We start from the raw sequence: 27,106 nt of genomic DNA, 5'->3' as shown, positions 1-27,106 counted from the left end.
GGCACTAGATAAAGCTTTTCTTGTATGCGCAACTATTCTAAGCTGTTACTTGGACAAATTACTTTCCCAGTCTTTTGTGTTCTTAGTTTTCGTCCTTCAGGACTTGATGTGCCTCAGGTTCGAGCCCTCTCTGTGCCTAAGAATTCCCCTCCTTATGTCCCACAAATGTTTTTACACCACCTGTTGTAGTCTGGCTCAGAATAGGGCCCGAGAGCATCTCCTGGCCAAAAAGTAACTATTTATTATTCTTGCCTCTTACAATATGTGAAAAGGTAAATGTGCTTCAGCTTTGAATTAAATTTACTGGATGGGATTTGGGGGGCAGCTTCTGCATAGCTTTTACCTTCTAGCATTGGCATGCTGTAGGTCATATGGAAGTATCAGCCAATTTCCCTAGCTAGTATCAAAAAAGTTTTCTTTTGAAATATACTAGTGGATCTTTCATCGTTTTTCTTTACTTTTCAGCCTTTGCCAGAGTTGCCTCGCATCCCAGGCCTTGTTCTTGATGGAAGCGCGTTTTCAGACTGTCTCATGGTAGTGCAGTTCCTGCGCAACTTTGGTAAAGTTCTTGGCTTTGATGTGAACGTGGATGTCCCTTCCCTGAGCGTTCTTCAAGAGGGTTTGCTAAACATAGGGGACAGCATGGGAGAAGTACAAGATTTGCTTGTAAAGCTTGTCTCTGCAGCTGTTTGTGATCCAGGACTTGTTACAGGATACAAGGTAAAAAAAAAAAAAAAAAAAAAAGAAGGAAAATATTCCATAATAACCACTCTGTATTTATGAATGCATTCTTAATGCATCTTTGATGCCTCTCTGATTTGGATTTGCATTCCCTTTTTCTTCTCTTTGGTGTTGCTGTTCTAATGTTACTCAGAGACTTTCTGTGCCTTGTCAACCTTCCCATTTTCCAGAAGTGATACATTTCTGGCGTTTTTCCTACCCTGCCCGATTTCTCTTTGGACCTCTTGTAGGGCACCATCACATCTGTGACTGTATCTTTTAACTCCTCCCCCCCCTTATCATTCTTGCCCTCATGTTGTACTCTCAGTGGATCTTGCCATTTCTTACTCCGTAGTCTGCTCTCTACATCACTTCATCAAAACTCTGATGCATTCATGATTCTCTTTCTTACTGTCCTCCTTTTTCAAGCCAACGTTGCTCTTTTCTACTCTAGAACTCTACATAGAACGATTTTACAAAACAGTATTCATCAAGTTCCAGTTGGACCATGTCTTTTTTCATTTAACCAATTTCATTAATATTATCTCTGTTCTTAAGAGCTTAGAGGTGAAGGCATTCTAATTTGTTACTCTGTTCAAGATTTACACTTGAATAGCTTGAAAGAAAAATCCTGATTAAAGTCCTCCTGTAAAAATGCAAACACCCACCCCACTGTTTTAGAAACAATAATGTAGCCTGCAGGGAAAATAGTATTTTTAATGTGATTGTTCAAAATGTCTTTACTCTTCTTAGGCTAAAACTATTCTTGGGGAACACTTACTGAATGTTGGTATCAATCGAGATAACGTGTCCGAGATTCTGCAGATATTCATGGAGGCTCACTGTGGGCAAACTGAGCTGACGGAGAGCTTGAAGACAAAAGCTTTTCAGGCGCACACTCCGGCTCAGAAAGCATCAGTACTTGCTTTTCTCATCAATGAGTTAGCATGCAGCAAAAGTGTAGTAAGGTAAGATTTTTCCCCAACAGGTCTATAAAAATAAAATAAAAATCTTATAGTTCAAAAATACTGTATACACTGTGTTCTGTTACAGAAGGATTCTTGATGTTCGTATAATGAAAGCTGAAATTTGCTATGTTACTACTTCTTACCTGTATGTACTTCTGATACGATGGAAGAGTAAAACTTTTCCATGTTTTGTTTGTAAGTTTGTTTTCAAAGCTTGCACCAAAATTTCTGCAGCTGTTTGCTGAGTAAAATATGAGGTTGATTACAAATAAATTTACTAACTCTTCTCGGGAATAATTTAGAAGCGTTGTATAAGGGTTCTGCAGTACTCTGTTTTCCCTCTTTGTTTTTTAAGACCTCTCTGTCCAAAGACTTTAACGAGGGTCATAAGCTGAGGTGGCAAGCCTGATTTATCATGGTAGTAAGTCAAGAAAGCGTGTACTTCGTTTGTGGTCAGTAAGGTATAGCGTTTCATAGGTAGAATACCCTCTATGTTAAACAATGTTTGAAACCCAACAACATGCAATAAAAACTTAGGAAGTGCCAGTCTTTGGGTTGCCTGTACCTCTGCCTACATACTTACTGTGGTAAAGTCTTTCATCACCTAACTGAGCGCTGGTTTGTTCCCTGGTGAATTCTGCTGCTTTTGGTGTACTGTGCTGTAGAAGTGAGTTAGTGTTGTGTAAGGCAAGGATGAGAGAGGTGCTTTGTGCTTACCATAGCTGAAAAACAACAGAAGAGGGCAGCGCAAGTGCTCTGTACACGCTGCGCAAGAGAGTTCATGTGTGTTAATCAAATTCATCATAGTAAGAAACTTTATCTTATTGCAGATGACCAACCGTTAAATCAGATTTGTAGAAATGAACATTCAGAACTTTTTTTAGGGATGTCTCAGAAGTGTGCTCACAGAGGGTCACTGTCCTGAAGCACTTTTCTTGGTTCTTTAGTTTCTGCAGTGAAAATTGAACGCTAGTTTGTAGATCACATGGATCCTGGTTAGAATACCATAGATGTACCGCTGATAACCTTGTTTTCAGTGCAGCGCTAGATGCTTTGTGGCAAATACACCTAGAGGCTTGACAGTGAATTAGAAGTACAGAAAGAAATGTTGAATTCTTTGAATGACATACTTCTTATGGAAAGAAAGCTTACGTGATACTATAAAAAAAAGACTACCTGACACAGGTACAGAGTGCGCTATGTTGGCATTCCTAGTAATGGAATTTCCTAGCTTTAAAATTATTTATTTTTAATTTTAAAACATTTCTCCAGGGTAGATCATTGAGACAAAGTATCTGTACATAAATGTCTATCAGAAGAAGATATGTAAGTTCACATTTAATGGATTATTTTGTCTTTGACAGTGAAATTGATAAAAACATTGATTATATGTCAAACTTAAGGAGAGACAAATGGATGGTTGAAGGCAAACTTCGGAAGTAAGTTTCATTTCCCTAAATATTACAATATACTGCTTTTTTGCATTTGCTCAGATATGGTGCTATGTAGGCAATTGGTTCTAAGGACAAAATCAGCTGATGCAATTACAAGTTTACCAAGAAGTTAGTAACTGAACTGCCCAGTTAAGGTGGATGGGGATTTAGAATGGTGCAGCACCAGTCTTTTACAATCTATTGGAGATGCATGAGGTTTGGAGGGTTGGTGTCCGTCAAAATTGGAGCAAAATCAAGTCCATTGTGTATTCTTTGGAAGAAAATTAAAAATTTTTAACTGGAGTATTACAGGAGCTGTCAAATCGCTATTGACATTATCAAAGTTTATTTGGACTTAGCATAATTACCAGCATCCATTCTGAAAGGCGTTTTAAGATGACGTGAGTTTCATACAACAATGACCAATTGAATTTTGCTTAATTTATATGATGTTATCGTAATGTTTCCCATCTGTCAATGTTCTGTGTTTCCCTATAGCTAGGGATCATATGTAGAATGCAAACTTTGAGATATTTTTTATATTTTTATTTAAAATAAATTTGGAATTTTTTAAAGGTTGTCAGTTTCATATCCACTGTTCTCCCATCCTACAAGACAAAATTCCATACAGCAAACATAACGGCTCCACCTACCAGGAAGCTAGAAGGCATAAAGTCATGAATCACAGGGGGTAAAAATACATAGCCAGACCCTACTTTCTTTTTTTCTTAATCATCTTTACCTCTTACTGGGAATGGTAACTCCTTTCTTAGTCCTTGCTTTATAGGTACTTGTGTTTCTAATCTTATGTCTCCCTTTTTTCCCTTTAATGTATCTCAGAAGGAAGAAGGAAAGAAGTAAAGAAGAAGGACAAGAGGGAGGTAGAGGAAAAAATAGACCAATAAAAGCAAATTCTCTACTAAAGCTGCAGATCCCAGTCTGCACAGGGTTTATATATTTTTATCTCTTAGGACAATACAAATGCTTTCCCTGTCTTCATCTGTATCCCTTCTACGGGAGACAGTAAAAAGTGTTTCTGAGGTCCTGATGTAGCCAGCTGTCACTAGTGGAATGGGACTCTTACCTGTCCTGTCTCCTTAGGGACCGCCTAGTCTTTCTCTCCCTCCATCGAACTGTAAGTACTTGTAGCTGTAGGATCCTCCCTTTTCCTCGTGATCTCTCTTTTCTTCCCTTTCAAATAGTGGGCATAATACCCTGAAGTCCCAAGCCCCTCTTCCTTTCTACAGTCATTTCTCTATTTCTTATGTTTCCCCCTCACGTGTGGATTTTGGGTTCCAGTAGTGCTGTCCTTATTTTCGAGCGTAAGTATCGCAGAAGTGCTCAGGCACGTTCTTCTGCTTCTTTGGACTTCATTCATCTCTCTCATCTTTGGTTCAAATCTTTGGATTTTCCACTGTTTTTCTGATGAAGCTTTTTAGAAGAGCCTTCTTTGATCACATTTAAACAATGTTTTCTTCTTTATTATGTCAGTTGGTGTTTTTCATAAAGTCTTACAACTGTTCCAGGGCTTCTCTGAAAAGAAATCTGTCCATTTCAGTCTTCTGTGTGGTCTTTTTTCCTGCTTCTAGACGTCATTCTTATGTATGTTATCTTGCCCATCCATTTCAAAGCTCAGTCTAGTTGTTAAGCATCCCAGTCCCAAACAGTTTTGCATAGGAGTATCTGGTATCTTGACTGCTCGCCATGTGATCCAGGGATGTGTACGCTTTTCATATGCGTACAGACCTTTACGTGACCCTCAACACAAGCCCATCGTGCGTGGGAAGTGTATAGTGGTGCTATGGAACGGGTTTATTTCATCTCAGCCTGGTTTGCTAGTGTTTGTTGTGGTGAATCTTCATACCACTGCCTCCAGACTGTCTTGAACTATATCCAAGTGGGGTGAGAAAAGATTCTGCCTGTATCAGATATTTGCACTGAGTGATTCTTTTGTGCTTATGTTCTCACTTTTTATGAGATTAGCTCCTCAACTGGCTATCAGGATGGGGGAAAAAGATAATATGAAAGCCAGTGTCTGTAAGATACAGAAAAGCAACATTAATATCCCAGGCTGGAAAAAGGAGTTGTTGTGTAAAAGCCTGTAGGGATGCTTTTTTCTCTCTCTCTTTCTTTCTTTCTTTCTTTCTCCCTCTCTTAAGGATGTTGAACAAAATTCCTTGATAAGCATAATATGTGTGGTTGGAAGCTGAACTCTGAGCTGCCTGGGCGGTTTCTGCTGAGCTGATGGTCAGAGCGACGTTGCGTCTGATTCGTTCTCGGTCACATTTAGATGTGAATCTTGATACTAATCACCATTTTTGTAAAGGCACCTGTCTCATGCAATCAAATAATCTTTCTTTATGCTTTCTGTATCACAACTATAGTCAGAAGACTTGTCTCACCTGAGATGATTCAACTGTTTTATAACTAGGTAATCATAATCTCAGCGCCTCCTTTTCCAGTACATGTCTTCCCTTTGGCATCTCTTTTGTAGCTTGATCAATATGAAAGGGAATGAAAATGAAATATAGCTACTTGAAGGATTAGGTAATATCTGTTTCTTTACAAGACTTGAAATACCGCAGAAAAAACTTTTTCACTGCAACAGTGTTCTTTTTAACATGCCCATATTATGGCATACTCCTTGTAAGTTAATTTCTTTCCAGTGAGACCATCTCAACTGTAAACGGTGATGGTATATCAAGAGCAGTGTTACATGAGGGGAGAAATCGCACCCCGAGTTTTGTTAGCAGGTGGTAATGCTGACTTGGGAAACATACAATTTTGAGACCCATGCTGAAGTATGTTAAAAGTGCATTGAAAGTAGGTAGTTACCTTGCTACTACCGTATATTTGGGTACAAAAATTATGAGGAAGGCATGAAAATTAAGTCAAAAGGTTAATTTTCCTTGTATGATCTAGTAAACATTACAGATTAGATTAGGGCAGGCTTAAGTCACACATCTAATTACCTAATGGGTCACCCACTCTTTTTATAGGCCAATCGATTTTATAATTCTCTCACCAGCTGCAGGTGTTGTTTTGGTAGATACCTGGAAGTGAGAAAGGTGAAACGGTTTTCTGAGTGCAGGTTTTCTTCTCTCAGTGAGCTGTATGTTGAGGTACAAGCAGGAACATTATGCTACCTCTTCAAATACCTGGACATTTTTTAAGTTACGCTGCCTCTGTGCTACTTCAGATACAGACTGGTGCCTTCTTATGCTTATGGTGCTATTAAAATAGAGCATCATTGATTCATTTCCATCCTTGTCATTCGTAGTGCAGGCTTCCTTTAGTCCTTGACAGCATTATATCTCTACTTTTGCTTTTCAGCAAGTAGCCTTTTTTGCTTCTTCTCATTTCTTTTAGGTATATGAGAGAGGTGTTTGCCCATCGTTGAACTTCCACCTGCCAGCTTTATTATTAAATTGTCTTCAAGATTATTGTAGTCTAATTTGTCTCTAAAATTGTCCAGCCGTGCTGCAGTCAATCCAATCATTGACTAGTGGCTTTGATAGTTAATTCCTGTGTATAGGCAGGAATTTCCAGTCCAAATGAAGAGGATTTGATGGTTTGAAGTTATCCTCATAAAAAGGAATTTATCTTTTTTTTTCTAAAAAACTTAACTTGGTGGAAGCGTGAGTGGTATTGATACTCAGTGAGACTAAGGCTTTTTGCACCGGACCTGAGAACGTTACTTGCTTCCAACTTCACTGGGAGGCTTGAGAAATATTTTTAATAAAAACACATTTTAAATAGCTAAAAATCCATTTGTATTGGAAAAAATAAAAGTGTAAAACTTTCTAAAATCTCTAGTGGATTAACCATTGCATTAAAACAAACAAACAAAAACCCCCCAAACCCACCACCTCCCCAACAAACGAACAAAAAACAGCCAAAAAACCCACCCCGCCCCCCAGAAAAAAACCCAAAGCCAAACTGTTTTCAAGCAAAAAGAAGTCCTCTTTATGATTTCTTGCTGACGGTCTTTTTAAAAAGTGCTGCTAGTGGTTGAGCGGTGACAGCTTCGTTTAAATCTGTGCTGTTGAGTACCGGCGTTGTTGTCAGCATTTTGGAAGCTGTTGCGTTTGTCCGCGCGCCTGAAGCCAGTGCTTGTACCGCACTCAGCGTACATGTAGCCACTTGCTGTATGGAATATTGGTTTGTAGGATGGGAAGAGAGAGAAGTATGACAAGGAAAAATTACGTACTGGTAATTGTGTTTGTCGTTACCGTTCTACTTTTCCCATCCTACCTTCTTCCAGTCATCTCTTACGAAAATCTTTGTCTTTTCTACACATGTTTATGAATCTCTTCTCAGTCAGTTGCATTTTTGGTCTGCTTTATAAGTCACTGGTTAGGCCTGGCTATTCATACCTCCTGTGATTCAGCATGTTTGCCTGCTAGCTCCCCGATAGGTGGAACTGTAATTTTTGCTGTGTGGAATCTTGTCTTATAGGGGTTTTATAGAAGAAGAAGGTCTACTACAACCATAATTACTGGTATGTAAGTTTCCCTTTTCTTTCATAAGAGGAAAAACAAGAGTTTGATTGAGTAATCTCCTAGTAGTTTAGGTAGCTAAAATTTCTCAGAAAAGAAAGCATGTCCTAGAATAAAAAGATCAGCCAAAGAACTAAAGTCAAATAATATATAAGAAATTAAAAATGCATAAAAATCTGAAAAAAAAAAAAAATTAAACCAACTTTGCTGTTGCCAAGCAAATGTAAATAATTTCCTACTTCCGACTGAGGATATTTACCTCCCCCCCGCAGGTATTTTCTGATCATATTCTTAAATGCATAAAACAAAGCATAAGGCAGTTGAAGTGGTTCATTCTTCTAATTGTCTTTCTGGCTTTTCAGAATCCCTCTTGTGTTTCATTTCTTCTAAACAGTTGTGCAATAAAATTCACCTGGGAGAAGCAGCAATTCTATTCAGAACTGAATAAGAGGCTTAAAGGGTTTTATAACCTGAATTTTTCTTGTTGACTGATGACAATAAATACTGAGAAAATACAATGTCGTATTAGAACAGAAGAGCTCATTTGAATCTCAAATATATGATTTACTTTCAGTCGCGTAGGACAAAAGGTGTATTTATGCTTCAGACGTAGTCCATAGTTTCACCCCTTGTCGTGTGTTTCAAGGCTCAGAATCATTCACGCCAAGAAAACTGGCAAAAGAGATGCGACGGGAGGTGGCGATGTAGGAGAGGAACAGCACTCTTTGGAAACACCAACACCGGGCCGCAAACGCAGACGGAAGGGGGGGGACAGTGATTATGATGATGATGACGATGACGACAGTGATGATCAGGCAGATGAGGATGATGAGGATGAAGAGGACAAAGAAGATAAAAAAGGAAAGAAGGCAGAAGTTTGTGAGGATGAGGTAAGGGATATAAGTATAGTGGAACTTAATTAACTAATAAGTGTAAACCTGCTTTTCCTTCTGTTTCTCTGCAATACGTCATTGCTTCCCCAAAATCTCATGACCAAAAGGAAGGAAGAATAACTTACTTCCAATATTTTTAATTTTTTGGAATAAGTTTATTTTCTGGAGTACTTTTTTACTCTTTTTTGATAGCTATTATAGCATGGGTTTGGTTTGGTTTAGGTTGGGTTTGTTTGGTTTTGGTTTCTTCCTGCTTACTTGTTTTGACTTAGTCTTAGTTTCTCTGAAATTCTGAAAGATTGTAACAGATCCAGAGAACTGCAGCTTTGTTAGCCAATAAGCGTAACTGTAATTTTCTCTTGGAGAATAATAAAGGTCATTTTTTCGTTAACAAAATAATAAAGAAGTGTAAAGTTGTATTTAACAGTTATCTATTATAAAACTTGCCTGTGACCGTCCTGTGTATTTTTTCATAACTTTTCTAGCGTAGTCGCTGCCTGACTGTATTTGATCACCTGATGACAAATTTTTCTGGTCAATATCAGGTTAGATACAGGAAGGATCACTGAAACATTTTGAGCTTGTTGAGCTGACTTGTACCTACAAAAGTCAAAATGAAGTGCCACAGGACTGTAAGATTCACTGTGGAGCTCTAGAATTCTCTACTGGATGAAGTCTGATAGAAGAGACAAGCAACACCGAACACCACATTTTAGTGCAATGGGTGTCACACTGTTTGCCAGAAAATGATCCATTTATGCACGGGTATCAGAGTTCAAAGTAAGGTTTTATGGGTACTGTGGATATGGCAGCTTGAACAATGCGTGTATCAACATAGGGTAGGTGAGCTCAAATCTTTGCACACACTCTTCTTTAGAAACCCAGCTGCTTTCTAGGGTAGGAACAGCCCTTTGTGCTATATTCCAGATTTATTTCAAGTACTATAATGTGTATGGTTGTTAAGTACTACAATGTTAAGAGAATACCTTAGAGGCATAGCACAAAGTTCTTCCAAATTAATGCTTCAGAATTAAAAATAAGTGATATTTAGGTATCGAATGTCACATCCATCCCTTAATCTTTTTCCCTTTACAACAATCTCCTATTTTGGTGCACTGGGCATTTCGTAGAGAAAAGTTCTGTAACTGCTGTAGAGAGATTCATTTTCTGATATAACAGAAGTTCCATTGAGTTCACGCTGTACGTGGTGTTTCACTCTGGTGCGCTTTTATAGTGCCAAGAACTACAAGACCAGTAGTGTCTTGGGGAGCAGTGATTGGGAGCTCCTAGGATTTTGGTTGTATTCTTTTGGAAACATACTGTTATCCCCAAAGACTTTCTTGAACTAAATTTACAGAAATGTCTCTCATTTTTAAATTGTGTCAAGAAGGAAGGGAACCATAGACTTAATCATGGGTGCGTTCCTGTTCAAAAATCAGCAAGATTAATACTGGAACTTTTATAGCAGTATTGTAGTTTAAAGTGGCTCTACAATTTCTTGTAAACACTGAAATAAAATGCAAGTGTGCACCGACCAAAGACCGATTAACGAGATTTTGACAGATTCCATTATTTCATGCATGAAAAACACTTAGAAATGAATGAATATCCAAAAAGCTCCATAGAAATTAAGATTAAATTCTATAGTCTGAAGTGTTCCTGCACAAACTGAATTAGTTCTTCCGGTAAAAGCATGTTTTCAGCGAACATCTGGCCATGAGCTTTCTCCTTCGTATGCATCTGGGATGGATTGGAAAGATTCAAGATACATCTTTTCCCAGTTACATTGTTCCCAGTCAAATGTATTGAACAAGCACAAAATTTGAGCTTTTTTACCCTTAGAATTTGCCTCTCATTTTCTGTTACATCTTTTTACTGTAATATTAGTAAGACATGGTAGTATGATATTACCCTGAAATAAATTTGGTGTGACAGTATATTTGGTGATTACAGGATGATGGGGACCAGACAGCAAGTGTTGAAGAACTAGAGAAGCAGATTGAAAAACTGACAAAGGTGAGAGGTTATTTGTCTAATTGCTATACTTCTTTTTGTTGGTCTTAAAAAGGGATGATAAATTTTGTGTATGAGAAGCAATGACTCTTCCATTAAAGAAATTATTGCAGTTCTCATTCCCTTCTGCAGCTGTGTTCCAAGCCAATACAGAGAACTGCCTTTGCTTCAGATTTTGAAAGAAGAAACAATGGAACAGGAGGAGAGAAGTAAATGATAATGATAGAATGCTGTAGATAGGGGTACTGATGGCCCATGGTTTTATTCTTCTTCTGAGGAAGTTCGTCATTTAAGACTTTGTCTCTTGGTTTCTCTCGCGTTCCAAATGGCAATAAATGAGCAGTCCAGAATTGCGCCTGACCTCCAGCAGTGTCAATTTAGCAGAGCAAGAATTGAACAAACAAACTGAAATTCTTGTTGCCCCCCCCTCAGAGAACTGTTTGTGTTTGAATACAGAATTTATTTTCAGACATTATTGGTCTCATTCTTTTATGAACCAGTTAAAATATCTCATTAGTTGCCCCTCAGGACCTGCAGTATCAGCTATCTTCGGTGCTCTGTTTACCATTTGCTGTCACTGCATAATTGATGGGATTTCAGCTGTTCTCGTGCAATGAAATCTTTGATCCTGTTGTTCTCTGAGAGTCAGTGTTAAAAAGACAGGACCTACCATTGCAAAATGTGTTTTTAAGGAAGACTGATGAACTTAAGCTCAACCAGGTAGTGATTGAATTGATTTCTTTAAAGGGAGCTCTTTAACTATCATCATCAAGGCAGTGGTTGGGAGTAGAATATCATGTAACACACACACAGTCTCTCAGAGAGCCTCCTCGTGGGACCCTTGAACTTTCGTTCAGTCTGGCAGCCGGGAGATGTTTTCTGTTATAACGAATGTTTTCCACCTGTTGAATATTAACACTTCCCCTTTCTTAAAACAGCAACAGAGCCAGTACAGGAAGAAGTTATTTGAAGCTTCGCACTGTTTGCGTTCCATGATGTTTGGTCAGGATCGTTACAAGCGCCGATTCTGGATTCTCCCCCAATGTGGTGGCATTTTTGTAGAAGGCATGGAAAGTGGAGAAGGTAAGAAACATCAAGGAATGATGTCACACCGAGGCGTGCTGTGCCAGGACTCGTGGCCCATCTCTGTAGGCTGTAATGTTTTGCAGCAAGGTCTTTAGGCTTCACCTTCAACCAGAGGCTCAACAGGCCACTGTCAGTAGACCTCTCAGTTCATATGGTGCGCTCTGATACTCTCTTTCTGATCATGAAATATCAGTGAATGCCTTTCAAGATTAATGTTTTGGAAGTTTTCAGTTGTTATATGTTACACTTTTTCATATTTATCTACATGGGATATTTTTTGACTCTTTCTGCACTATTTTGCGTTTCCCTATGGTGGTGAACTCTGCATGTAGAAACAAGGATGACCATACAGTGTTTTCATCTTCAGTTCTTATATTTTGTGCAAATACACGGACTGTTCTGTGCTTCAAGATTTGTTATGTCTGCAAAAATATGAAAATTATTTTCACACAGTGAAGTACTGTGTTTTCTAATCAACAGTGTGATTTAGTCTCAGTATTTTACAAACTGATCTTTCTTCCAATCCAGCAAAAGCTACAGTTATTTTTTTTTTAAATTAAAATGTAATTTTGTAGTTGTGACAGTTATATACCAACTGAGATTGAATCTTTCACACACTTTAAATTGGATAGATGCAGAAAATATGTATCAATCTGACCTTTTTGTGGATATTAGAATTTTTAAACATAAGCCTTCATTTTGGGCACAGAAAAATACTTTGTAATTCTGATACAGATGAACCAAAACGCCATTACCCTCACTGTTTTCCCTCAAAAAAGAACAAAAGAAATCTCTGATACACATCAGAATTGCGTGATCTCATGAGAATCGCATCATTCTAGAGGGCTGTTCAATTAAAATAACTAACATTACAGCCTGGTATGAGATCTGAGCCCTGTTTGACCCCAGAAACCAGCCATAGAACTTCTCCTAAATCTAATCTTGATCTCCAAGTTACCTTTCTAAAATGGGTAGCGTAAAAAAATAATTTTTCTGTGTCTCCTGTTCCGCATTATTTTACGCGGTGTGTTAGGAACTGTTTTGCACATGAGTAGCTGGATACAGAAGGTAAACTGTCGTATCTTGTACTGCTTGCCTTCCTTTTGTTCACTTATATATTATATATATAGTTCACTTTATTGGGTTTTTTTGTTTGTTTACTTTATTATATTTTACACAGATGAATCCCCAAATACTTTGTAAATTGTACATAAAGAAAATCATTGAAATATATCTACCTGTTTTAGGATAGTAAAAACAAATAAACAAAAAAAACCCCACACAGAAGTTTTAGCCAAGAACTCTAGGGCAAACCTGTATTTTTTTAATATGTTGTATTAATGAAAGTTTAATCCTGAATAGCAAAATGAACATGTTCTTAAGTTCTCAACTACTCCCTCTTCCCCTCCACTCTTAGTTTTGCCCTGTTTCAGGAAATTCTACAGTTTATCTGCTCCTAATTCCTTTACCTAAACATTGGAAGTGCGAGACACAAACTGTTGAACGATCAGTCCATTTAATAAATACTTCTTCCCTCTTTGTATAGTCATTTTGATTCTTATGCTGATACTCAAATTATTTATATCTAGACGTATGCCATAACTGTGGAAATATTTTGAAGTTTTAATGGGAGGTGATATTCTTTTCAGTGAATCATCTTTGTAGAAATTATGATTTTCCAGAACGAGCAAGTAAAATTTTGTGGATGTTCTGGCCATAACCAGAAAGTCCTTTCTTTATTTGCAATTGCAATATCTGATGAAAATAATTTAAGAAGTTGGAATGTTGGATTTTTTGCCTCTTCCCCCTTTTCCTGACATTTTTCCATCCCATTTCGTGCTTCTTAAGAATTTTAGTCTAAGTTGACACGACAGTGTAAGAGTAGAAAAGAAATGGTTAAGAAAGACAAGGAAAGCAAAGAAGACAGAAAAATGTTTTTCCTCTTCAGAAAAGATCTTTTGCACCTCGTGCACTTGAAGAAACTGGCTTTGGCAATCAGCTTCTCCTTGTTGTACTTCAAATTGCGTAGATGCCACACTGTCCGATCGGATCTGTCTGCTTAGCTGTGTGTGGAGTCTCAGTTGTCGCTGTGGGTGGCTCTTGAAAGAGCTTTAAACTCAATAATGTTGACATTATTTCACAGTCAAAGTTGTTAATGACTTTTATTGAAAAAAGGGAAAACATCTAATGTTGTGTTTCAATATTTGGGGAATATTTGGTTTCACAACAGGAATTTTGGTCCTCCTTTTTGTCGTTGGCTGTGAGTTTAATGAAATGGTCTGTTGCAATAATGAGCTTTAAGGCTATAAACATTGTACTCCCTTGATATAAACAGATTTCTTCAATAAAGCATGAAGAGTGTTGCAAAAAGAAAGCTGCCAAAAATTTGTCCCTTTCAAAGGCTTCACACTGGCAAACTTTTGGACATACACGCATCTTAAGGGAGAATGCTGTAGCTACGTTAACTACTTTGAGGTTGTTTTTTCCTCCAGGCATTTAGCAGGGTTTAGATCTGTGTGTGTCTTGAAGTGTGTTTCCTTCCATGAAGTGTTCTGTAAAGTGAGAAGTTATTTCATTTAAAGTAAAAAAAAAAAGAGCCATTGTGATCTAGCATGTGAAGTCATTTTTCTATTTGACTATGATGATAAAAATGGTCTAAATTAGTTTGTCTGTTATATTTTATCCATGTTTCTTGTACGTTTTTAGGCCTGGAAGAAATTGCAAAAGAAAAAGAGAAGTTAAAAAAGGTAGAAAGCATTCATATCAAAGAAGAAGAATTTGAGACAGAAGAAAAATTACACTGTTTAAATACAACTCACTGTGAGCAAAAGGAAGACCTGAAAGAAAAGGACAACACTAATTTGTTTTTACAGAAGCCTGGGTCGTTTTCAAAACTAAGCAAACTGTTAGAGGTAGCAAAAATGCCACCTGAGTCTGACATTGTGTCCCCAAAACCTAACGGCAGCGCAGCAAACGGCTGCACGTTGTCATATCCGAGTAACTCAAAAACCTCTCTCTGCAGTCTTCAGCCCTCTGTGTCACAAGGCGCTGTTGAGAAGTCTGATTCTAACAATCTTTTCACTCCTAACGCAAGTGGGGCGGGAAAGTTTTACAATTCTCCGCTAGTTCCAAATGATCAGTTGTTAAAGACTCTTACGGAAAAGAGCAGACAGTGGTTCAGCCTTTTGCCGAGAACGCCCTGCGATGACACGTCGGTTACGCAGATAGATGCACCCGCTGCTGCAGCGTCACTCACCCCTCAGTCGCATCCACCATCCAAGTCTCCCTCACCTGTTCCGTCCCCTCTTCTGGGCTCAACCTCTGCGCAGAGCCCAATGGGATTAAGTCCTTTCGCATTGTCACCGCTGCAGGTAAATAAGTGAATTTTTGAATAGTCTGAATTTGCTGTGTTTATTTGGGCGGAACTTCTGTTTACACAAATTATTTCACAGAAGTTCTATCATTATATATCTTCCTTTCTTTGTTGTTGTTGTTGTTGTTGTTTCCTAAATGCTAGTAACTAATTCCATGTTACACGTGTTTTATAATACTGGAAGTTTTTTGATAAAAAAGATTAAGATTGGTAAAATTAGGTAAGCCAGTGTATAATATTTTGTACATGTATTGCAGTAATTTAATTTGTTTTTCAGGAGGTTGACCACTGGTACTAAATGAAAAGCAAATAAATAAATAAAACCTGGTTTTCAGAATTGTGACACACCACACCCTCTCTTTAAAAGCTGGGTTTTTTTAAAGCATTAACGGGGCCCTAATAAGGAGTATTACACGTCAGTGTTAGTTCTTCTTAAACTAATCGAAAGTACTGGGTAAAGGCCTCCTTTATGTTTTCGTTATCGTTTGATGAATAGCATCCTAGTCACAATTCAGGTTTCTTGGTAATAATTAATCATGGTAGTCGTGATTGTGTTAACAATATATTCTGTGTAGCAGATGAAGACTGGACTGCCTGTAATGGGACTTCAGTTTTGTGGATGGCCTACGGGAGTTCTTACTTCAAACGTTCCATTTTCATCTCCTTTACCTGCTCTTGGATCAGGGTTGGGGTTATCAGAAGTGAATGGTAACTCGTTCTTGGCGTCTAGTGTTCCTGCGAGTAAAAGTGACTCACCAGCACTGCAGACTGAAAAAACAGCTCCGGCCCCTTCGGCGGCAGTTGAAGTAGCCAAGCCAGTCGATTATCCTAACCCAAAGCCTATACCGGAAGGTAAGTATAATATAACTGTAAGGTGAAACTATGTGAGGAAGAATTTCTACAGTGCCACTATGATGTTACAGTTTATTTTCTTTATTATTTAGTTTGGCTAGATGATTTCTTTATTCTGATTGTGTGTGATTGCATAATGAACGCCTGCAAAGTGTTTACCTGCTTGTCTTGATTTAGAAATGCAGTATGGGTGGTGGAGGATTACTGATCCGGAGGACCTAAAATCTTTGCTTAAAGTGCTGCATCTCAGGGGAATAAGAGAAAAGGCCTTACAAAAGCAAATACAGAAACACATGGATTATATCACTTTGGCCTGCATCAAAAATAAGGATGGTAGGTAACTGATATTTATGTTACGCGTGGTGTTGGGGTGTAAGCCAACTGGCATAGAGCTCTTTGAGATGTGTCTAGGTACAGAGCTAGAGTAGTGGCTGGAGAAAAAAGGTAATGGCCTCATTGTCTGTAGTTGCCTTTTTCCAGCCTTGTTCTGGAAGGTTACAGGTTTGGAGAATTCCCGTTTAATGTAATTGCTCTGGTGGCCTAAGTGTTGGTAACCTTTTTAAGCTCCTTCCATCTCTAGCTCAGCCTCTCCTTCCCCGTCTTGCCTTTAAATTGCAAGTTTGAAAACCTACAGAATTGGTTGTCCATATTGGGTATCTTAAGAGTAGTACAACAGTTCTTCAACATTTGACTGGACTGACAGGGAAATCAGCTTGAATTTACTCAGAGAAGTTATTATACTAATTAAAATAATAAAAATGTGATTCTCAAATACAGTTGCAATTATTGATATCAATGAAAATGAAGATAACCAGGTAACTCGGGATGTTGTGGAAAACTGGTCAGTAGAAGAACAAGCAATGGAGATGGATCTTGCTATTCTTCAGCAGGTGGAAGATCTAGAGAGGAGAGTTGCGTCAGCTAGTTTACAAGTTAAGGTAAAACCAACTTTTAGTAAAATGTCTCTTTTAAATAAGTGGTAAGAATTTAAAGTAGATAGTAGCAGTCCTTTTGCTGTTGGTAAGTGCCTTCTTATTCCATCTCTAATTGTCTGAAAATAAAACAAACCCACTGCAGCCATATCATGGATATTTGTGTGTGAAACATTTTACTGCAGTTAAATCTTCAGCTGAAGGTGCTCAGAATGGCAGTTCCCGGAGAGCGTTCTTGTACAGTGTGCAGTTCCCGTCACATTTTGTTAACCTTCTGTGAATGCAAAGATTTTATTGCTCGTAGACTGCTTCATTATAGTGGGTTTTGCCACAGTTCTGCCTGGTTTGGGTGATTGTGGCTGTCCGTGCTTTCGGAAAGCCTACAAGTACATCATCATTCTTTGAGCACTGTAGAGTCATGGAGAACGTGTGATGGTTGTGAGTGTGAAAGAGTTCAGAATTCACTGGCTGTCATTGCAATTGGGAATTTTTCCAAGGTGGGTGCAAGGATATCACACTGCCTGTGTTTGGTTATCGTGCAGATGTAGTATTTGGGATCTAGTTTGTTATAGGGGTGGACATTATTTCTGTGTGAGTGATTGATACTGTCTCCTGAGTCTCTTGGACAGAGAGGCCTATTCTGATGTTTCGGCCAATAGAACAGGATATTTCAAAAGGAGATAAGAATGCAGACTGTTGCAGAAAGGTCCCTTCAGAAAGTCCGGTAATGCTTGTATTTTTTGATTAATTATTTTAGTTCTCTGGATATTTTGGACACTGTCTCTACAGATGGATTACAAGTAACCAAGATCTACTGGAAACGGCGCTTCCGTTACTTAGTTTGATTCCATAGAACAGTTCCTCTGTTTACACGCTAAGTTAACAGCAACCAATAAATGCACAAACCTTTCTATTAACATAGGGTTGGCTGTGTCCTGAACCTGCATCAGAGAGAGACGACTTGGTATATCGTGAACATAAATCAATTACTAGATTGCACAAGAAGCACGATGGAGATTGTGCTGGAGGCGGAGAAGGCAATACCAGCTCTCTAGAGCGGAGGAGTGACAACCCTCTAGATATAGCTGTAACCAGGCTTGCTGACTTGGAGCGGAACATAGAGCGAAGGTATCTGAAGAGCCCCTTAAGTACCACCATTCAGATCAAACTGGATAATGTGGGCACAGTTACTGTCCCTGCTCCTGCACCATCCGTTAGTGGTGATGGTGACGGGTAGGTTATTGAGATTAACTTGAAAAATTATTGTGCTTCTTTGCTAATTGGAGCCTATTTTCTTATTGCCTGTGATCTATGTACTTTCTTGTATGTCTGTGATCCATACGGGTCATGTTATTCTGCATGGTGCTTTGTAAAGGTATTTTTTGTTACGTTTGTTGATAATCTTGCAAAGTTATCTTACATTTAACTGGTTGTGACTAAGCTTTGAGGCACGTAGCCACAGTCTGTGCACTACATGAAATTTAGTTGCTTAAACCTTATACTTATTGGCTGTGTACGTTTTGTCATTGCTTGGCTTTCAATGTGATGATGATTGTTCCACGTTTAAACATAAGCAAAGGCGGATGTGACCTGCTTAATTTCTCTGTATTTCAACGCAGAACTGAAGAGGATATTGCACCAGGGCTAAAGGTGTGGAGAAGGGCATTGTCAGAAGCGCGCAGTGCTGCACAGGTAGCTCTGTGCATTCAGCAGTTACAGAAATCAATAGCATGGGAAAAATCTATTATGAAAGTTGTAAGTGGTTTTAATTTTTTTTTAAAAGATACTGTTACTAAACTATTTTTGTCATATCCTATTTTCCCACTTCAGACATTTTAAGATACCACGGTTAATAATGCATTTCTTATTACTGCATGCAAAACTTAATACAGTTAAACTCTACATTATGCACAGATAAATACAGGCCTTGTCCCCTGCTTGCCAAATTCAGCAACCTGAACTTTCTAAAGGTAAAAAGCCCCTGTAACTGGTTGCTTTGTTTAAGACGGTAATTACTCTTTGTTGTTAACATTTAGGTAAAAAAGAGTAATTTCTGGCTCCATCTGATGGATGATACTCTGTCTGATGGAATATTTCTGATCTCACCCATGACATAAGCTTTATGGAGGTTTAACGTCACATGTCCCAATTAAGGACTTCATTTTTCAGAAAGTTGAGGTGCTCCAAATGTGTGGCTTCTTTGCGCGCACACTTCTCGGAACTGACCGTACAGACTGGGCAAGTGTGTGAGCAAACAGGCTAAAATACCTCTTGTTTCCTTGTACGCTGGACAAGTAGAGCTGTGTAACTGCACGTAGAAAGAAGGCGCGCAGAATGCATGTGTCAGAATTTGCATGGACTTCTGAACCTCAGATATCTGAAGATGAACCTATTAGTACAGCAGTAGTGATTATGATGTGGTTAAGTATGGCCAATGCTATGTAGCGGGTGGCAAAGATTAGTCTTCCGTTAGTGGTCTTTTCCCTAATTTTTTGTATTTCTGTCAGTCCTATACAGATTCTAATTACATATGGACAATTAAAGGACGATTTAAACAAAAACTATAGTGTAAGGCTGTACCTTTGCATTTATATAGCTAGAAGTTTGAAGCTGTATCTTTAGAGCAAAAAGTTTCTGAACTTAGTAGGAGCACCTGAAAAGGCATGTGAATGTTTCAAGCTGTATTAATTCATTATCCAGAAAAAAATGTATCGTTCTCAATTTGTTTGAAAAATTCTGTGCATTTAATTACACAGTAAACTTAGTATTTGGTTGAAACGTGGAGATCTTTAAGGTCCTGAAAAAGAAGTCCAGATATGATATAGAAGAGTATCAAAATCACGCAACGTATGTCAGAAAATTGACAATACATTAGATAGATACTTTTAAGTTAGTGTGAATTTTTGGAAGTGCTAGGATCACTTGTTTTGCCTTGCTGAATTTGTTCATGGTGGCCTTTGGATAGGGTCCTCACTGATGATTATTTGAAAATACTGTCATAAAATATAAATGATTTTTATGACATAGCAACTTATATATGCAGTATGGGCATAAATGAAGAGAAGATTCCTGAGATGGTATGTGTGGGCCAAGTGATTTTGATGGGTATAAGATACCTTACTTCTCATGGACATTAGTGAAATATAAAAAGTATTCATAGTTTTGTGTGCTGTAGGACACCTCTGTTATAATGAATTTTTCAATGTTTATATGTTTATAATGAATCTTTTAATGTTTCAGATTAGTTCCTCACATACTGCATATATTCTTTTACAAATGTGATCATTAGTAGACTCTGGTTGTGCTAAAAGAAAATGAAAATAATTTTGAGAGTGAATTTCTGTGTTTGGAGGGGAAGGGTAATCTAGGTACCATTCCTGAGTTTCAAATTAAAAAAAAAAACGAATTAAAGCAATTTTTCATGTATTACAGTACTGCCAGATTTGTCGCAAGGGAGATAATGAGGAACTGCTGCTCCTTTGTGATGGTTGTGATAAAGGCTGTCACACCTACTGCCACAGACCCAAGATCACTACCATACCGGACGGTGACTGGTTTTGTCCTGCCTGCATAGCAAAGGTAACTCTGACCCCGAAGGTGACATGACTTACCGTGACCGTTCTGTGGATGGTTACCAGTGCTTTTTTCAATGAAAATAGAGGGCTGTATGTTTTATGTTGGGCTGCCATTAAATAATGAGATTAGTAGTTTTATTTAACTTGGATTTTAGTGGCAGTAAAAGCTACGGTTTTATTTGTTTTAAACTGTATTTATTTTTTTTTAGTGTAAATAGGTACATAATTTTCTTGCTGATTCAGTACTATAGTGTTTTATTTCTTGTAGAACTTGTTCGGTATTTGTCTTCCAAGCATCATTCTTAAGTGTTGACAGACCAATGTCTAGATTCTGTTTGAAAGGAGAAATTGGAAAAAATAGTAAATATTTTTTGTCACTTTTTACAGCATACTTTAGTGTTACTTTTTGATATGCAGTACATTTGAGAGAGAGGCTATGTATGTTTCCTGTGTGAGGTTTTGGGTTTTTTCCCTCTCCCAAGAAAAACAGTCTAGATAGGACTTCAGGATAGTTCTATTCAAATGACTGAATTAGTAGTTAGTATTGCTTAAAAGTCCAAGATTTTCCCATCACTATTTAGTCCCAAAATTAAATGCATTTTTTTGCTCAGCTTGTTAGTTATGTTTTCACCACCTGTGAATACTGCAACTGAAGAAGTAGCTTTACAGTAAATTCTCAGTTTGGGTGTTGTCAATGTGATCCTTTTTTCTGTCCATCTTTCTCAAACTAATAAGGAAGACAAATTGTTTTTAAACCATTATATGCAACAGAATAAAAGCAGGATACTGCCAAAAATTGATTGTGTAGTAGTTTATAAGGGGTTAACCCATGATGTGACTTCTTCTGTCATTATCATGGTTATGTTACAACTAATGATAGAAATTACCCCGTCATGCTATAACTTATCCCATCGCTTCTCTTGATATCTCCCCCAATAAACGTTTTTTTCTTCAGGTGTGGGTTTTTTTTTTTTTTATCCTGTCCCAAATTTGGCTGAAAGCTGGAGATTTAAAGGTGCCAGAAGTTTAAGATGAAATTCCAGCAGAACTTTAAAACATGTTGAATATTGATTCAAAATTCTGCAGAGCATTGAATCAGTTTTGTTGAAGCCTAGGTATAAACTATGCCATCCTAATTTAACTCACGTTTAATTTTTTTTTCTTGTCAAAAACATCAACATCTGCCATTCCCACCTGCTTAGAATTAATATTCACAGAACACGTCTCAAAGTCAGGCCTTGGGTGATGGCAGTTGGTCTGTTCTCATTGCCTTACATTGTGTTTTTAACCACATGGCTGAAAATTGACATTCCTCTTCAGTAGCCGTGTGAACTGACACACTTGACTGTTTTTCTGTCCTTGGACCAAGAACAGAGTAGCATTAAGAAGGTACAATTATTTCTCAAACACTTTCTTGTGTTCTGTGTTAAGCAAAAGGAATGCTATACACAACATACATTTTTGCACGTTCATGTATTCAGTCGTCATCTGATTTGTACAAACTGACTACTTTCTTCACCATGGTAGTTACAATCAGTGCCAAATGCTTAAGAAAGTTATTTTTGACATTCATGAAATAAAGCAATTGTGTAGTAATGGTTTCTAAGAGGTAGCAAAATCTGCATATTCTTAACTCTGAAAAAGTATTACAAAAATACAGGTTTAGGCAACTTTAAAACCAAATAGCATTTTGATAGGAAAATATAAAATATAAACGTTACAGTTTAAAAATTGGTCAAACTTATCTAAAGTAGTCTTAATTAGCACAGGCAGAGTTTAGTACTTTTGGCTCTCCTTCTTCATGAAAATTGTTTTCTATCTTTTCATTCTTCAACTGTCGGTGACTCTTTTCAATGGCACCATGTGCCTGACTTGGTGTTCCGTAAAGTTTCTCTTCTAATGATCAGAATGATGACTTGAAATACTGTGCTGTGTTAGGACGCTGTAGATACCCATAGTAACTTATTTTTTCATCTTAAATGTACCCCTTAGTTTCATCTTATTGCTATAAATAGTTCTGTATTAAATTATGTTCCTTTCTTCGCGCTTTGTTTGTAGCATTCTTGTATTTTCATACGCCTTTTATGTTCTCCCATAGCTGTCTTTTAGCCAAGCTAGCTATATCTTTCATTTCTAGTTTTTAATCTTTCAATCAGTTGATCCCGTCCCTGCCTTTTTAAAAATTCTTTTCCAGTTTTCTGTATCTTGCAGATAATATGGTTGTTTGAAAATGAATATGCTATTCCAGCTGTGGTTCTATCAGTCTTTTAGGAATAGACAATATTTTTCTAAAACTTCTTAAGTTTTAGACATGCCAGCCTGGTTTGTTAGGAGGTAATTTTACCCATCTGAAGGTAAATCACTGATGACCTAAATCACTAGCAGCAGGAATTTCTACAGCCTTACTTGCCTTGAGAGAAGAGCAAAAAGTGAATAATCTCCAATATTAAATATTTCCATTGCTTTGGTGCTTCTGTTTGTCTGATTTGCATTACTGTCTCTCAATAATAACAGAGGTTTCTGTAATTTCTTGGTTATTGCTTATTTCAGTTCTCTCTATTGTAGGCAAGCGGTCAAACTCTAAAAATAAAAAAACTTCAAATCAAAGGGAAAAAAAGTAATGAACAAAAGAGAAGCAGGAAACTGGCAGGAGATACAGAGGATGAAGACTCTGCCACTACAAGCACCTCCTTAAAAAGAGGAAAAACAGACCCTAAAAAAAGAAAAATGGATGAAAACGTTTCTGTAAGCCAATTAAAGCAAGAAAATTTCACTGCTATTAAGAAACCTAAAAGAGATGACTCCAAGGACCTGGCTATATGCAGGTAAAGTGACAAAATCTAAACTTGGCTAAGTGTTGTTGAACAAGTCGTGCCTGATTCGTTTTACCTGTATTCTGGGAAACAAGAACCCAGTTCTTGGTCAGGTATCCCATACAGGTTTTGATAATTTGAGTGTGTATATAAAGGATTTAATGTGTGCATGCTGGGAGCAACTGCTGTATTTGTAACGAAGCCCAAGAGGGAAGTGCCTGATGTCGGAATGTGGTCCGTGAGATCTGCTCCTCCGTGCCCTTCCGAGAATGGGAAGAACGCACCCCGACAGCAGTGGCCCTGACGGCTCGCTCGAATGTAGCAGAGATGGTTATCCACTCTGCGCAGAAGGTGCAGGTTGCAGGGGAGGAGGCGGTAGCAGGAATTCATCTTCGTTCGTAGTGTTGCTGGTCAGTTGGCAGTAGCACAGCTCGGCCTCCTCGCAGCTTTGGAGAGGCAGCGTCAGCACCTCTTCTGCGGGTGTGCAGACGGTTCACGTGGAGCTGGGGCGTACTGGAGTTGCAGTGCTGTTGTTTTCTTTTGGAGTGTTGATCACTACAATTCGTCTTACGTAGGTGTCCTGGAAGGAACTTGATGCTAGCTTAAATACCCAGTTGAGACGTCTGTCTTTATCGACATTGTTCTCAGCCTTGCAGCGGGCACAGAATGAAGCGCTTTCCTTTTGTGAAGTGAATAGGTTGGCAGTACGCGATGAATTTATGGAATAGTGAAAAACCTCTGTGAATACATGAACAGCTGAAAAATATTGATTTAAAACCTTGTTTTATTCAGCATGATTCTCTCAGAATTGGAAACTCATGAAGATGCCTGGCCTTTCTTACTTCCTGTAAACTTGAAACTTGTTCCCGGTTATAAGAAAGTTATTAAAAAGCCTATGGACTTTTCCACCATTAGAGACAAGCTAAGTAGTGGACAGTAAGTAAACCTATTGTAAATTTTACTTTACATTTTAAAAATATTTAAACATTAAAATACAGTACGCTTTTTAAAATCGGTTAAACTATTTTGATCTGCCTGCTCTGGCACCTCTGTGATTACTTTTACAGTCAAAAGTAAAAATTCTTGACTGTGTACCTTTGTCTTTGCTGTGTCTAAGTGAAATAGCCTGTCAGGTGGGAGAACCTGTGGAACTGGCTGAAAACCAGTAAAACTGCCAGGTCAAGTGCACAAAACCAATCAACGGGAGAAACTTTTTTTCCTCATCTTTTCCCATTGAGACACCGTAGTGTCGTTACGTGTAAGCAGGAACCACCTTGTGTGGACTTTTAGCTAATGGGGTCCCTGTAAATAATGCTGTTGCTGTGGAGTGAATTGGTACCCGTGTTGTGGGAAGCTGGGCAACGTTCCAGTAACGGTGGTTAATCATATTATAGTCCTAGAGTTAGACTGCACAGCTTCTTATAAAAGAAAAAGACACTATATGCCTCTGTTCGCCTTCCCTCCTTGTTGCATCCCTGTGCTCTAGTGACTCCCTGCCACCAAAGGAGATTTTGTCATCCGTAAAAATTCACCCTCTTCAGCCTCTGTCAGCTGCACACAAAGCAAGATTCCCAACAGAACACAAGTGGCTTTTTAACCTCTTCAGGCTTTTTTTCCCTTGAATCTGAGATTTAAATGCTCCACACATGCTCGTTGGTATCAGTGGACTGGTATCTTTTACTGTTTGGGTTTTTTTTTAATAATTCCTATGAATATTGGAACACTGTTTGGGCCATATATGTTCAGGATAATAAAAAGAATAACAAAGACAATGTTACAGGATTGATCTGGGCAGCCGCTTTTTGCATCTGATTGCTCCCCTTTTAGGTAAATGCAGCTGTGTACTCAGCCCTTACTTTGCAAGGACTTGAGCCCAAGAATAGATGAATAAATGGAAAACGCCATAGCATTTTAATGAGAAAGCTATTGAAGGGAAGGCAGCGTTAATTTAAAAAAAGTTTGTTTTCCAGTATAGGCTCGAAATTCTACCTTACAGAGTTTTTTGAGGAAAATAACAAATACAAAAATGCGAGACTATTTCCTTCCACTGATGTTAATTTTCTGGTTAATATTTATATCAGAATTAAAAATTAAAAGTATAATTAACATGTAAAGCATTCATTGAATATTCTGTGGTTTGTTGTAAATTCACTGACGTTAAGTAGTTCTTTACGTGTAGTTGAAGTGTTTTTCCCCTTTGATTCCCCATGTTCCAAAAACCATTCACCTTTTTCTTCTTTCAGGTACCCTAATCTTGAAGCATTTTCGCTAGATGTCAGGCTTGTTTTTGACAACTGTGAAACCTTTAATGAAGATGACTCTGACATAGGCAGGGCTGGCCACAACATGAGGAAGTACTTTGAAAAAAAATGGACAGAGATTTTCAAAGTGAGCTGAAGTTACCAGAACTCTTCTTTCTTTTTCGCTTTTTTTTCTTTCATTAAATGAGGACTGATAAGACCAGCAATGTGAACTGTATTTACATGAAAGTGCAAGGCACGTGCATAACTAATGACTGTTTTTTTCCTTTAAAATATCACAGAGTTGTGATACTAGTTCTAAAGGCTTCACTCCTACGGCAACCATGGCCCCTTGGTTATTGGTTTGTGTGTTTTAACAAACTAATTTAGGTAGAACAGGGAAGCACACCCAAAGAATTTCAAAGAAAGGGGTGTTATAGTGCAATAGCAATTTAAAATATATCAAAACGCACTGAATATTCAACCACCAGAGCTCTACTCGGGGAAATGGTTCTCTTTTCCCTTTCAATAAATATCTATTTTTCATTTTTTTACTTTGTAGTTTATTTTTTAGTGAATGTATTTAATTTTATGAATTATTTATGATTATACAGCATTCAGAATCTTCGTTTTCTGTGAAAAGGAAGAATTAGAAAATTGCTTTAAATCTTGAAAATACAACAAGGAATGTTTTAAAATATAAAACAAAGCCAAGTAAAACTGTTTACACTGATGTGCTGTAAAAGCACTAAAAATTAAACTTTACTGTAGAGTTACAAGTACATTTATATATATGTTGCTGCATCACTTGTGTAGTTAAATTGTATTTCAAGACCGTGAAGAAAAATTGAGACATGTATATACTGTTCATTATTGTTTATATTAAGTCTTGTTTTAAATATGTATGATGTGTACATATTGTTTGCAGACATTATTGTTTATGCCTTAGGAGGACGGTAGCATTTTATTTTAGTCTTAAGGTAATTATAGCTATATGGCTTGTACAGTAATTATCCTCTACCAACACTGTGGAGTCTCCTTAATCTTGGTAGTGCCTGCCTTTAAAACAGGGTGTAGGGGATATTAGTTTTCCATTTTTCTATTTTGTTATATAATTTCAAGCCACCACGGCCTCAAATTCAACTATAATCATTTGTATCCATGTGGAATAAAATTGTGACGATTTCCTACGCACACAGTATTTTTTCATAGAAACATTTCCCTCCATTTGCCTTGCCACAGAAATGACAGCAACGAAAAAAAAGACATTTGTAACCACTGTGTTTTATCTACTGTGTGTTGTGGTGGCCTGTTGGGGCAGATAGATCAGAATTTTTTTTGTACTAATGTAAGAGTACTTGAAGTTTTATTTAAAAGAAATGTTGTGGAAAGGTAGCATTCTTTTTCTTTTCCTTTTTTAGGAGTGTTATTTTTCACTAGTATGTGTGGCACGGATACAATAAAAGACTGTTTTGCAAACCAGATTTTCTTGGCGATTTTAATACATCGGATCCTGTCTGTACAGGAATTTTTTTAATAATACCTTGGGAGTCTTGCATTTAACAGTCAGTTCTTACTGTGATGCATCTAATTCTCCTGGCCTTTTAATGGTGATTCCCAGCAGGTGCCAAGCAGTCAGGGTGCAGTTCAGCCGCCTGTTTGAATGAGATCAGTCTCTTGAGCAAAGGCCTTCAGGTGCGGCCATTGGG

The 27,106-nt window shown here is 37.8% G+C and overlaps 1 protein-coding gene across 1 annotated transcript in view; it reads left to right on the top strand.

Moving 5' to 3' along the window:
- Positions 1–26,879, top strand: part of BAZ2B (bromodomain adjacent to zinc finger domain, 2B) — an 84,584-nt gene extending 57,705 nt beyond the window's left edge. The window contains exons 19-34 of the mRNA XM_009885467.1: positions 466–720; positions 1,474–1,688; positions 3,053–3,127; positions 8,267–8,510; positions 10,467–10,529; positions 11,465–11,609; positions 14,319–14,983; positions 15,564–15,837; positions 16,015–16,170; positions 16,615–16,775; positions 17,692–17,897; positions 18,389–18,524; positions 20,202–20,348; positions 22,910–23,169; positions 23,950–24,093; positions 25,401–26,879. Of these exons, the coding sequence (XP_009883769.1) occupies positions 466–720; positions 1,474–1,688; positions 3,053–3,127; positions 8,267–8,510; positions 10,467–10,529; positions 11,465–11,609; positions 14,319–14,983; positions 15,564–15,837; positions 16,015–16,170; positions 16,615–16,775; positions 17,692–17,897; positions 18,389–18,524; positions 20,202–20,348; positions 22,910–23,169; positions 23,950–24,093; positions 25,401–25,554 (3,300 nt within the window). The 3' untranslated portion in view covers positions 25,555–26,879. The remainder of the gene's footprint in view (positions 1–465; positions 721–1,473; positions 1,689–3,052; positions 3,128–8,266; positions 8,511–10,466; positions 10,530–11,464; positions 11,610–14,318; positions 14,984–15,563; positions 15,838–16,014; positions 16,171–16,614; positions 16,776–17,691; positions 17,898–18,388; positions 18,525–20,201; positions 20,349–22,909; positions 23,170–23,949; positions 24,094–25,400) is intronic.
- Positions 26,880–27,106: the final 227 nt, after the last annotated feature.

This window comes from Charadrius vociferus, unplaced genomic scaffold (genome assembly GCF_000708025.1).
Source record: "Charadrius vociferus isolate BGI_N301 unplaced genomic scaffold, ASM70802v2 scaffold404, whole genome shotgun sequence".
NCBI classification, from domain to species: domain Eukaryota; kingdom Metazoa; phylum Chordata; class Aves; order Charadriiformes; family Charadriidae; genus Charadrius; species Charadrius vociferus.
This window is presented reverse-complemented; position numbering and strand designations above follow the sequence as displayed.